General features: G+C 52.0%; 1 protein-coding gene and 1 long non-coding RNA gene across 3 annotated transcripts in view; one reads left to right on the top strand and one right to left on the bottom strand.

Moving 5' to 3' along the window:
* Window positions 1–12,503, top strand: part of MTOR (mechanistic target of rapamycin kinase) — a 134,569-nt gene that overhangs the window by 111,306 nt on the left and 10,760 nt on the right. For both annotated transcript variants that reach the window (XM_045475601.1, XM_045475603.1), the window contains exons 38-50: window positions 921–1,038; window positions 3,267–3,518; window positions 4,165–4,265; window positions 4,915–5,011; window positions 5,261–5,359; window positions 5,649–5,771; window positions 6,140–6,322; window positions 6,730–6,864; window positions 7,077–7,251; window positions 9,002–9,137; window positions 9,690–9,837; window positions 10,473–10,595; window positions 12,210–12,292. In XM_045475601.1, the coding sequence (XP_045331557.1) occupies window positions 921–1,038; window positions 3,267–3,518; window positions 4,165–4,265; window positions 4,915–5,011; window positions 5,261–5,359; window positions 5,649–5,771; window positions 6,140–6,322; window positions 6,730–6,864; window positions 7,077–7,251; window positions 9,002–9,137; window positions 9,690–9,837; window positions 10,473–10,595; window positions 12,210–12,292 (1,773 nt within the window). The remainder of the gene's footprint in view (window positions 1–920; window positions 1,039–3,266; window positions 3,519–4,164; window positions 4,266–4,914; window positions 5,012–5,260; window positions 5,360–5,648; window positions 5,772–6,139; window positions 6,323–6,729; window positions 6,865–7,076; window positions 7,252–9,001; window positions 9,138–9,689; window positions 9,838–10,472; window positions 10,596–12,209; window positions 12,293–12,503) is intronic.
* Window positions 1,263–1,911, bottom strand: LOC123597177. The gene is made up of 2 exons (XR_006712021.1): window positions 1,586–1,911; window positions 1,263–1,484 (listed from the first exon to the last, which is right to left on the bottom strand). It is a non-coding gene; the product is annotated as an uncharacterized LOC123597177 (long non-coding RNA).

The raw sequence follows: 12,503 nt of genomic DNA, 5'->3' as shown, positions 1-12,503 counted from the left end.
CGCCAGCCGCCTCTGCAGCACAGGGAGGGGGAGCGCTCAGGGCTCCATGGGCCACTAGTTGCTGACCCGGCTCTCACCTTTTCCGGTAGGGACCCCAGGCGGCCATCGAATCATGCCACTCCAGAGCCCTTGCTGCTGTTTTCCCAGGATTCAGCAGCCCGAGAGCATCCACGTGCTGTGGTCCTCCCTCCTGGTGTCTGGCTTTAGAGTTAGACTCCTTATCGCTTCTCGGCCTCTCGGCTAAGATCGAGTATAGAGTTAGACTCCTCGTTTGCAAACGCCAGATACGCCGCTACCTTGCTGTGTGACTTCAGATGCATGACTTAACCACTCTGTGCCTCAGTTTCCCCACCATTTATAAAGGGGATAATGAGAGCTCCTATTTGTGAGGGTGGTATGAGGTGATATGAGGGTTAATAGAACAAACATGGCAATGATTTAGAGCCGTACCTGGAATGGAGTAGCAATCAGTTAATGTTGGCTCTTAATGTTATTAGTATATGTGTAATATTTTGATATGTATTGTATCATTCATTATAAATGGAGGAGAAGGGAGAAGTGAGGGGGAAGCCAGGAGCAGTCGATCAGGAAAGTTACTCAACAGCCAACTCCCGCCAAACACTGACATGGGGGTGGACAGGTCCATACAGACCTGCCCATCCCAGGTACTGGTTTATGCTAGCATTGAAGGACACATCAAGGGGAAGAGACAATACGTAAAATACGCATCCCCGAAGCCCTTTTTTTTCCCTCCTGTGCGACTGAGAATTCTATGGTTCCACCACGTCGCTTCCCGAGAGCAAGCATGACTGTCCGGGAGGCTTTCGTGCCCCCCTGACACTATCAGTTGTCCTCCCTGGTGGAGGGCGAGGGCTGGTGTGCGGGCACGGCGACACGGGGGCCTGTTTCTCTGTTTCCAGGTGTTTCCTGAAACTCGGCGAGTGGCAGCTGAACCTGCAGGGCATCAATGAGAGCACCATCCCCAAAGTGCTGCAGTACTACAGCGCCGCCACGGAGCACGACCGCGGCTGGTACAAGGTAACCGCGGCCCGGGCCGTGTCCCAGCCCCGCCTCCTCCGGGGCAGAGCCCGGCTCCCGGCGTCCCAAGCGCTTGTGCTTTACGGCAGAGCCTCGTGGTGCCGGTCCGATTCTGGGCGTTTGCTTGTTGGACTGCCAGAGGCCCCTTACGAGCTTAATCGATACAGAAAGATTGATCGAATCTTTTATCTGCGAGATACTTTACTGCACCGTTATTACGTGTGTGGCTCTGGGGAATGCTGTTGTCTTCTAGACTCTTAGCGGATTGTTTTCCTACGAGCATCTGGACACACAGTTCAGCTCTGGAACTCTGTCTTCCCTTGGGTCATCCGCTCCTTCCCGGCTTCTTCCTGATTTCCATCCCTGCCTGGTCCTCATCTAAGAACTTGACTTTCTCTTATTTGTATTGGAAAGCTCTGGGTAACATCCTGTTACGGCATAGGAGACTTTTCAGGAAGATAAACAAAATTAGAAAATGTATCAAAGATGTGGTTGACCGGTAGAGGAGGGATTTTTGGAAGAACACATCTTTGAGGAGAGCACATACCCTGAGTTTTTAGACCTTCCTCAGGGACCTCCTGGTAATGGCCGCATGGTGTAACAGATGTCATCACTTCTTTCCAGTATTTCTTTAACTTGTTGATACTTTGTGATTTAATCCCTCTGGGATCAAAAGGCGCATCTGAAGACACAGAAGCATCCACAGTAAAAATCTTATCCTGATTTAGGCATGCTTCATTCTGATCGGAAAAATGCCTATTTCGTGGTAGCAGCAGTAATTTATCTAGAACAGCTTCAGTCCTACACTGGAAAATATAGCCAGTAAACCCTTGACTAGCCGGAACCTTACCAATTAGAACTATCTCCTAACCAGATGAGAAAAGAAACGAGTCATCAGGGGAAAAAAACGGACTCCAGGAATTTAAGTTTTTCCCTCGTATGAGTCCTTTGGGGTCTATGCTGTCTTACTGCCCATGGGGTGGTCCCATCGGTGTGCAGAGACGGGTTCCGTGTTGCTCATCGCGTCCCCTGGCTCAGTGCCCGTCATGCAGTGGGTATAGAGGAGTGATCTGTTGACTAAATGAAGGTATTGGGAAACTGAGCCTGGGTCATTGTAGAATTGTTACTCATCAAATAAAGGTCAGTTGTGGTCAACCTACTCTGCTTAGGTGGAAAAATGGAGACATTTATGTTAAAGAAAGGTTTCTAGCAAGGGATGCAAAGGAACTGCCTGATTATCCAGAAAGTCCAACTCTTAACTGGATTATTTGATGCCCTGCCACCACTGCAAACTCACTCACGAGGCCCCCAAATCAAAGCGTGCCTCCTGCTGTCTACACCAGGCAGTGCTGTACCGTCCTTGAACATGGCACGGGGGTAGATAGTTCGTCCTTTACCAAAATAAGCACCAAAGGCTTCTCCCAGCAAACAGTCATGGCGCATGGGCTCTCTGACAGGCCGTGCGCCCTGGCCGGATGGGAGAGCTGGATGGCGGAACGCCGGCCCCCATACGTGCTCTTGATGTGCTCCCCTTCCCACTGGCCTGGAACCTGGTCAAGACTTGCACCACTAAGTCTCTGCTGTCTTAAATAAGCTGTTTCATATACCAGCTGCCAAGGGAATCTTCCAAACCTAGAATGAAATGGGACCTCCTTGACCTAATATGTCAACCCGTCCATAATCTGACCCCGCTGCTTCTCTAACCCTCCCCTCACCGTCCTCCTGCGTACCTGCACTCCAATCAGGTCTGTTTGTTTCCTGTGAATCGCCCTATGCTGGCCACCCCGCATCTTCGTCCCTGACCTCCCCAGGCCAGGAAGTCCCTGCTGCTGGCCTCTTGTCCCTGCCTTGTCCGTTGAAGGCTGCTCTTCAAGCCCTCCCCTAAATCCCTCCCCTCTGTGAAGCTTGCCCTGGCCTGCCCACTGCCCGTCTCTCCTTGCCCCCCCCCCCCACGTTTGCCTGTCGTTGGGTTGCTGGGCCCCCCACCAGACTAGGGCCTTGAGGTGAGGACCCGGCGTGCCTCTCCCGGGACGCCCCTCCCCCGCAGCACTCGCCACAGTGCTGGTATAGTAAGGGCCCCACAAAATGAAGGAATCGGGCTGCGTCTAGTAAAAGGCCCCATTCCCCAGTGTTTCGGTGAAGTGCAGTTTTGCTCTGCTGGCCACTGAGAGGGAAGAGCAGCCCCTTGGCACTCAGGCCTCCTCATCCTCGACTCTCGCCACACCCAGGCCTGGCACGCGTGGGCAGTGATGAACTTCGAAGCTGTGCTGCACTACAAACATCAGAACCAAGCCCGCGACGAGAAGAAGAAGCTGCGTCACGCCAGCGGGGCCAACGTCACCAGCACGACCACTGCCGCCACCACAGCGGCCACCGCCACCGCCACGGCCACCAGCACCGAGGGCAGCAACAGCGAGAGTGAGGCCGAGAGCACCGAGAACAGCCCCACCCCGTCCCCTCTGCAGAAGAAGGTCACTGAGGTACCCTTCCCTTCCTCCCTCACCGAGGACAGACCCAGGCAGCAGGCGCTCTGAGGAGTGGGGTGTTGGCAGGGCCCTCACGAACCCGGGCTTCACCCCGAAGTGCCACGTACAGCTAGATGATGTTGCTCATTTGCCATCCGCCATTGTTTGAGATGGTGCCCTTGTGCTCGTATTTGTATTTGAGGCGTTGCTATGGCCCCAAAGCTGAAGATTGAGTTTCTTGTCGTTCTTCCCATGAGAATGAGGTCATTCCCTGAAAGCCCTGCACCTGCGCGTGTGGGTGGCCGTGCACATCTGCGGGTCCACTTGAGGACAGAGGCCGACAGGATCCGTCCTCTGCCTTCGCCTTTCCCCCCCGCGCCCCACCTCCCTCCAGGCTGTCAGTTCAGGGAGCAGCGTGTTCAGTCTCCGCGCCCCTCCTCCTGCCACCCTGCTCAGGAAACCACCGTTAGCCCAAGTTGATAGCGATTGTGACACAGTTGCCATTTATTGAGTGCTTGCCGTGTGCAGGTACTAGTCCAAAGGCTCATCATGCATTAACTGATTTAACTTGGTAACCACTCCTTGAGGTAGATACTGTTGGGATGCTGCTAGGCCCCTCTTACGGATGGGAACACTAAGGCGAGAATGTGTGTTCCAACAGGATTTGTCCAAAACCCTCTTGATGTACACCGTCCCTGCCGTCCAGGGCTTCTTCCGTTCTATCTCCTTGTCTCGAGGCAACAACCTCCAGGACACGCTGAGGTATCAAAGGGCGGGCCCTGCTAGGCTGCATGAGCCTCTGCGGGACACAGAATGACACGGAGGTCCCCTCCCCCGCCCCACCCTGATGGGTGTGTCCAAGGGGAACTGCTGACAGGCCTCCCCCTGCCAAGACCCAGGAGGAGGAGTGGCCTGGGAGCACTCCGTGCGCTGTGTTCTGTTGGGAGGAAGCCCGAGTGCCGAAATGCCCTCGGCTTTTAGAGGCCACTTAGGAAGGCCTAAACATGGCACAGACCGGCCAGTCCGGAGACCATAAGTGACAAGGGGCAGCTAAGTCCCACATTTAGCCCGTTGACACTGTTCTACAGGTGATTTTCTATACGTGCAAAGATTATCCATGATTAGCCCTGGGCTCATCTGTCCGATTTCCGAGCTTGCACCGTGCCGATCCCTCTACGTTGTCTGGGATAAAATAAGCATTCACTTGGGATGCCCCTCCTCGTGTGAGCCCAGTTCTAAACGGCCATCACCACCCACCCTCCCAGGCGGTCCCGAGACCAAACACTGGGGAGCCACCGATTTGAGGCCCTGCCAGTTAATTCTTTTCTCAAGAGCCTTGAAGATTAAAACACACACACACACACAAGCTGGGAGACTAAGTTTCTGTGACTTTCTCATGTTTTGTTTCCAGAGTCCTCACCCTGTGGTTTGATTACGGTCACTGGCCGGACGTAAACGAAGCCTTGGTGGAGGGGGTGAAGGCGATCCAGATTGACACGTGGTTACAGGTAAGGCAGGGTCGGACTCACTCCTGGTCTGTCTCCTCCTGGAGTCGTGCGTGTTCAGTCAACAGTGGTAAAGAGGTAGGGGTCGAGCCATAGTTTCTTTAGTTTCTCCCAGAGGACTGAAGGGAACGAACTGTTTCAGAGCTTCCCAGCATCTACCGTGACAAGTTGTAAGAGCTGGTCGTTGCCCAGGAGAATAACTAGTTGTTTCTGTGTCTCACGTGCTGCATTCCGGGTCTTTCTGAATACCAGGTCATACCTCAGCTCATTGCAAGAATTGATACGCCCAGGCCCTTGGTGGGACGCCTCATCCACCAGCTTCTCACCGACATTGGCCGGTACCACCCCCAGGTACGTGGGCGCCTGGGCGGTTTCTCCTCGAACAGCTGGCCTTTTGACCTGGTGCTCAGCCTCTCCCAAAGCTGCTCTAGAGACGCAAGTGCAGGAACTGGGAGCCAGGCATCCCACCCGTCCAGCTGGAGGTCCCAGGCCCGGGGCCTTCCCGAAGACAAAGAGCCCCCCACCTGCCCCGAGACTGAGCAGCGCCCCCGCCTGGTGGACTCACAGGAGCGCTGTCAGCCATTTCTCTTGTCCTCCTGAAAGTCAGAGTTTGCGAATGTTCCTTCTGTGTCTGCCTCAGGCCCTCATCTATCCCCTGACTGTGGCCTCCAAGTCCACCACCACGGCCCGCCACAACGCAGCCAACAAGATTCTGAAGAACATGTGTGAGCACAGTAACACCCTGGTCCAGCAGGCCATGATGGTGAGTCAGGAGTTCGTGTGGGCCTTCGTGGACCCCACCACGTAGCCAGAGGTCTTGAGGGAGATGGTTTCTTGCTCATGACAGTGCTGCTGAAAGGAGTACCTCCTGTCTCTCCAAGACATGCCTTTTTTTTTTTTTTTTTTTTTTTAAGAGAGTGCGACAACATGAGCAGGGGAGGGGCAGAGAGGGAGAACGAGAATCTCAGGCAGGCTCCGCACTCAGCATGGAGCCCAAGGCAGGGCTTCGTGACCCGAGCCAAGATCAACAGTCAGACGCTCAACCGACTGAGCCACCCAGGCACCCCCAAGACAGGCCTTTCGGAGGTTAGCTCATCCTCAGCGCTTGTCTCTTTCCCCTCTTTGGTCCAGGTGAGTGAGGAACTGATCCGCGTGGCCATCCTCTGGCACGAGATGTGGCACGAAGGCCTGGAAGAAGCATCTCGTTTATACTTTGGGGAGAGGAACGTGAAAGGCATGTTTGAGGTGTTGGAGCCCCTGCATGCTATGATGGAACGGGGCCCCCAGACTCTGAAGGAAACGTCTTTTAATCAGGTATGGGATAAGAAAGTGCGACATGCCGTGACCCAAAGCCACTACCAGACCCCTTTCCCTCTGGCCTTTCTGCTGACTTGAATACAGTGTTCTCCGAACTGAGGTCACAATATAAAAACACCAGCACAGTTTAGTTGTCACTAACTTATGGGAACCCTCCCCAGATTTTAACCAGAAAACCACAAGATTCTTCCCGAGGTCATCTCGCCTCTCCTCTGACCTCACTTTGCCCATAAGCCGTCCTGGGACTGGGGCATACAGGACCGGAGAGCTACGCCTTGCCAGGGGCCGGAGCCATCCGGCCATAGCGTGTGCCCGAGCAGCTCCGCTGTCTGGGCTTGGGGGTTCAGCCCACGGCCTAGTCCGCACCTTGACAGCTCGCATCCTTCCCCCGCTTCCCCGCTCAGGCATATGGGCGAGACTTAATGGAGGCCCAAGAGTGGTGCAGGAAGTACATGAAATCGGGAAACGTGAAGGACCTCACTCAAGCCTGGGACCTCTACTATCATGTGTTCAGACGAATCTCAAAGCAGCTGCCTCAGGTGGGTCTCCAGGTTCTGGCGGGGTGAACTGTCAGGAGAGTCCTGTGTGTCTTTCTTTTTATGAACGTTCTAACGCTAACTCTGAAGCATCTGGTTGCACTTCTGTCTGCAGACAAGTCATTGCTATCAGCAGTCCGTTGAAAACTACCTAAATGGCATTGAAATTCCTCCCTGGAGGTAGAAAACTAAATCCTGTGGTTAATTATTTACAGCTCACATCCTTAGAACTGCAGTATGTTTCCCCCAAACTTCTGATGTGCCGGGACCTTGAATTGGCCGTGCCGGGAACATACGACCCCCACCAGCCGATCATCCGCATTCAGTCCATAGCGCCGTCTCTACAGGTCATCACCTCCAAGCAGCGGCCCCGGAAGTTGACCCTCATGGGTAAGGACCCCTGTGCTCCCGTCACCCGCGTCTCCCTCCCACCCTGGCCGAACCCCTCCCCTTTTCTGAAATTACCGCTTACCGTTCACACCACCCATCTTTCATATGCTACACCTCGCTCCTGCTTATTGAGAGAGAAACAGAGGGCAAGCGGGCTCCTTATTATGTCCTCCTCAGGACTCCCACTGCGTTCATATCACGTGCTCGCTTACCTGAAGCCGGACGGCCCTGCAGTGGGACAGGTGGAGGGAACCATAAAGGTGTTCAGCGTGGGGACGTGGGGGTGGGGGGCAGCTGTAGGGGACTGACCAGGCCAGCAAAGAGGAGCCTGGATGCAGGTGTGGCAGGGGACGAGCAGGGCTGGAGAAAGGGCTCCCGGGCTCTTGAATATTCTCTTACCGTCACAGTCTCTCTCTGTGGGAGATGGTTGTGTAAAAGGAACAACCGAGGTAGAAACGAGTTCTCACGGGCAGCTCTGTCACCTCGTGTAGTTGCAGGACGCCTGGATGCTCTGGTGGTCTTTTGAGGGTTCTCACCTTTCAAAAGGCTCATGCTAATTATTTATTTAATAAAGTCTTATTCATTTTTGAGAGAGAGAGAGAGAGAGCGCGCACACGCATGCAGAGGGGGGTTGGGGACGGAGGATCCGAAGCCGGCTCCGAACTGACACCGGCAAGCCCCATGCGGGTCGCAAACTCCTGAACCGTGAGATCATGACTTGAGCTGAAGTTGGACACTCAACCCACTGAGCCACCCAGGCGCCTCAGAAAGGCTCGTGCTTTTTAAATTTTTTTTTTTTTTCAACATTTATTTATTTTTGGGACAGAGAGAGACAGAGCATGAACGGGGGAGGGGCAGAGAGAGAGGGAGACACAGAATCGGAAACAGGCTCCAGGCTCTGAGCCATCAGCCCAGAGCCCGACGCGGGGCTCGAACTCACGGACCGCGAGACCGTGACCCGGGTGAAGTCGGACGCTTAACCGACTGCGCCACCCAGGCGCCCCGGCTCGTGCTTTTTAAATGCAGTAGTTATTCACCACCAGTTAGTCGTGGTACACAAGTGATTGTGTCCGTGGGCTGGCGTCTCCTGTACTAAATTGTGTGTCACTCAGGTTCTCCACGGTGTCTCATTAGAGACTTGGTTGAAGGACCCGTGTCCAGGGTGTGACAGGGTTAAGAGAGCCAACAGTGAGAAGCTGTGACTTGCCCCCACCCTCCAGACCCGAGAGGGCAAGGAGCCCGTCAAGGGCATGTGACCTGGAAAAAGGGGCCATTCACCAGAAGCTGTAGCCCAGACGGAGGGAACACGGCTGTTTCTAGAACTGGAGCCTGGCCGCTCGTCAGGGGCAAACCCTTGGGCCTCTCCCTCTTCCCACCCTCTGACCTCCTGCCATGGTCCCAGCCCAGCCGGGAGCCTGGGTGATGAGGTCTCTAGGGGTCAGGCTTCACAGGGCCCAAGCACACCAGAGAAGGGCGGAGAGTGGGTTGTGAGGGAACGTCCGGAGTGACCATCTCTGTGCAGAGTCCTTCCTGATCCTCAGAGACAGAGCTTTTTAAAATTTTATTTGTCATTTGAGACCATTTTTCATTTTTCACTGGGAGACCATCAAAACTAGCGCCATTCTTTTCATGAGGTCCAGGGCGTTTTTTCGTGTTTGGGGGAAGTGTGACTGGGTAGGGTCCGCATAGTCTGTAGGAGCTCGTGAGTCCGGGGCCGGTCTGTGCTAACTGCTCCCACCATTCCTCACAGGCAGCAACGGGCATGAGTTTGTTTTCCTCCTGAAGGGCCACGAGGACCTGCGGCAGGACGAGCGAGTGATGCAGCTCTTCGGCCTGGTGAACACCCTCCTGGCCAACGACCCCACGTCTCTTCGCAAGAACCTCAGGTATTCAGGATATGGGGCGGGGGGCACGGCAGTGACAGGTCTTCTAGGGTCTCCTTACGTCCCTTCCCAAAATCGGTTATAGAACTATGTGCCCGGACAGGAAGTCCTCAACAGCCAAGGTGGCAAACACAGAGAAGAATTCGTATTTTTAACGTGCTTGCACGGGAAATGCCTGTGACAATGCCAAAGGGTCCGGAATAGAACAACCCGTGGCCATTAGACTAGAGATGCTATACATTTGGTGTGTTTGACCTTCCCTGTCCACCCTGCTCTCCCTCCTCTTCCTGTTAAGAACATGAATATTAAGTGGCGAGGCTGTTTTCGGCTGAGAATCACTGGGCCGCTCCCCCGAAGCAGGGAGGTTGTCAGGCAGGTTGAGGAGGCTGATGCCGTCCCCCTCCACAGCCATATCCTTCTGGGAAGTGCCCTCATTGCACACCTCACGACAGCCCTATGCAGGGGACTTCGTTCGGCCCATTTATGTGTGTTGCGAGTGGGTCAAAGATGCACTCTTTCTACTGTCCGATAACCCTCCTTTCCTGTGGGTGCCAGCATCCAGAGATACGCTGTCATCCCCTTATCAACCAACTCGGGCCTCATCGGCTGGGTCCCCCACTGCGACACGCTGCACGCCCTCATCCGGGACTACAGAGAGAAAAAGAAGATCCTTCTCAACATCGAGCATCGCATCATGTTGCGGGTACGTGATGAGGCTGCCAAGCCCAGCGCTTTCACGTCTGGACATAACTCACAAGTTGAGAAATTTAGGCAAAGCTGCACTTGTCGTTCTTCGGTGCTTGTAAATCACCGAAAAGTCTGTTGAGGAGAATTAGCTACGGAAGAAGTTTTAATGAAGTGAGTCCTACAGCAGATTACCTCTAAGAAACAGAAGGACCCTAAAGCCCAGAAATTAGGTTTCGGTCATTCCAGGTGAGACTGGACGGGATCGTTTATCGGGCAGTGTGTATCTTCTGAACACCTAATGTATACAGGGCACTGGCCCCGTGGGGAAGTGTTTAGTGGATGCGTAAGTAGTAAGAAAGAGACTCGTTTGTTACCCGGAACCTTGACGCCCGCACTGCTGTCGTTCCCACCAGCGGGCCTGTGCTCAGGGTGGGGCCTGATGTTTTATCCTCAGGCCCTGGCGGTTCCCCTGTGGTCATTGGGTTTGAGGGGCCACACCCTTTTGCCTTCTGCACTGTTCTTCCTTCCTCTTCCTTTGGGCCGGGGTGGTGAAACTAGCACCCAGCTCTGCCTGGGCCCAGAGCCTTGTTTCTTCCTGGGTCCAAGCTGCTAGTCTGGGGCCGCTCTCAGAATGGTTGTGTCCTGATGCAGATGGCTCCGGACTACGACCATCTGACGCTGATGCAGAAGGTGGAGGTGTTCGAGCACGCCGTCAATAACACGGCCGGGGATGACCTGGCCAAGCTGCTATGGCTGAAAAGCCCCAGCTCCGAGGTACGACACGCCACGCCCTCTGGCCCACTCGCTTGTCGGGGATGGCCTTCTTGTTCCTTCACGTGTGCTGGCGGACTCGTCTTTGTAACGATTCTAGATTATGTGCGGTCTTTTCTAGCAGCAGTTAAATGGGTGAGCCGTGCAGCTTAGCAGATAGAGATTTAGTAACTTAATGTTTCTCCCATTTCTTGCAATAGTATTTGAGTTCTTTATGTTAAGGCTGTTACATCTTTTTCACGTACGGTATAAATTTCCTGTCCATTTGGTTTTTTAATTTTGTTAATGGTATGTTTCCTGGTTTGGGATTTTTGTTTCGTTTTTGATACGCAAACTTTTTTGAAAGTTAGAAGTTACCAGGTTTTTTATCCTTTTCTTTGAAGTTTCTACCTTTGGCCTTACATTTAGAAAGGCCATCCCCACCTCAAGGTTATGTGCCTTTTTACATTTATTTTCTTGTACTAAGATTTATTTATCCATTTAAATCCTCAACCCAGGGGCGCCTGGGTGGCTCAGTTGCTTAAGTGTCTTGTTTCTTGACTTTGGCTCAGCTCGTGATCTCATGGTTCATGAGACCAAGCCCTCACATCAGGCTCTGTGCTGACAGTGCAGAGTCTGCTTGGGATTCTGTCTCTCCCTCACTCTGTGTCCCACCCCTGCTTGCACACTGTCTTCCTCTCTCTCAAAAATAAATAAATAAATAAACATTTTAAAATATATAAATCCTCGACCCAGTTCAAAATTTAAGAGTAAGATTAAAAATTTTTTTTTTAAGTTCGTTTATTTTGAGACGAAGAAAGTGAGCACGTGCAGGTGGGGAGGGGCAGAGAGAGAGAGAGAGAGAGAGAGTCCCAAGAAGGTTCCACACTAAAAGCGTGGAGCCCGAAGCAGGGCTCAACCCCATGAACCTCAAGTTCATGACCTGAACTGAAGTCAGACACTTAACCAACTGAGCTGAGCCACCCAGGCACCCCTTAAATTTTGTTTCTTTAAGATGATTAGCCAACACCGTAGTATTCAGCAAATAATCCATCCTTTCCCTACTTTTAAGAGAATTAATTTTTATTATACAAAAATTTTTTTCTGTGCCATTGGATTTCTCTCTAGGGCTTCTGTTTTATTTCATTGATCTTTATTTCCAAAGCCTATTCTCAAGTACCATACTGTATTTCAAGTACCATACTATTAATACAACTATTAGTTTAAGTCTCTTCTCGTTGGCTATTTTAATTTTTTTCTTCTTCCAGATAAATTTTGGGATCATTTTGTCACACTCCCCCCAGAAAAGTACCGCTGAATTTTTAGTGGAGTTACATTAAATGTATCAAATAATTTGGGAGGTTATTATATTTTTTCTGTCTTACATGGATATTTTCATCTACTCAGGTCTTTATATTCCAAAGCAAAGGTTAATTTTTCTATTCATCTAGGTTCTGAACATCTCTAAGTTTATTCCAAGCATACTTTATTGTTATAATAATAAATGAGATTTTTTATTCCATTTTATGTTATTAATGAGTTACCGATGAAATATTAAAAAGCAACTGATTGAGGTATAATTATGTTGAAGCTAGTTAGCTTCCAGAGCCTTGGTTCAAGTGTGCTCCTGTGTTCCAGGTGTGGTTTGACCGAAGAACCAACTACACCCGCTCTTTAGCGGTCATGTCCATGGTCGGGTATATTTTGGGCCTAGGAGATAGGTGAGCAAACTTAATTTGGTTTTTTTAGTCTTTTTTCTACATTGTACCTTTCTTAAACAGTTTCCTTTTGTTTTCTAGTAAGGTTTATGACCATCTAGTAAATATTTGTATTTTGTACCCCAGGCCCTCGTTTGCAGCATCAGCCTTAGGTCCCAACTTATTAGCCACACAGCAGCCACACAACAAACTAAAGAGAAGAGAAAGCTTAGTC

Source organism: Leopardus geoffroyi, chromosome C1 (genome assembly GCF_018350155.1).
Source record: "Leopardus geoffroyi isolate Oge1 chromosome C1, O.geoffroyi_Oge1_pat1.0, whole genome shotgun sequence".
NCBI classification, from domain to species: domain Eukaryota; kingdom Metazoa; phylum Chordata; class Mammalia; order Carnivora; family Felidae; genus Leopardus; species Leopardus geoffroyi.
This window is presented reverse-complemented; position numbering and strand designations above follow the sequence as displayed.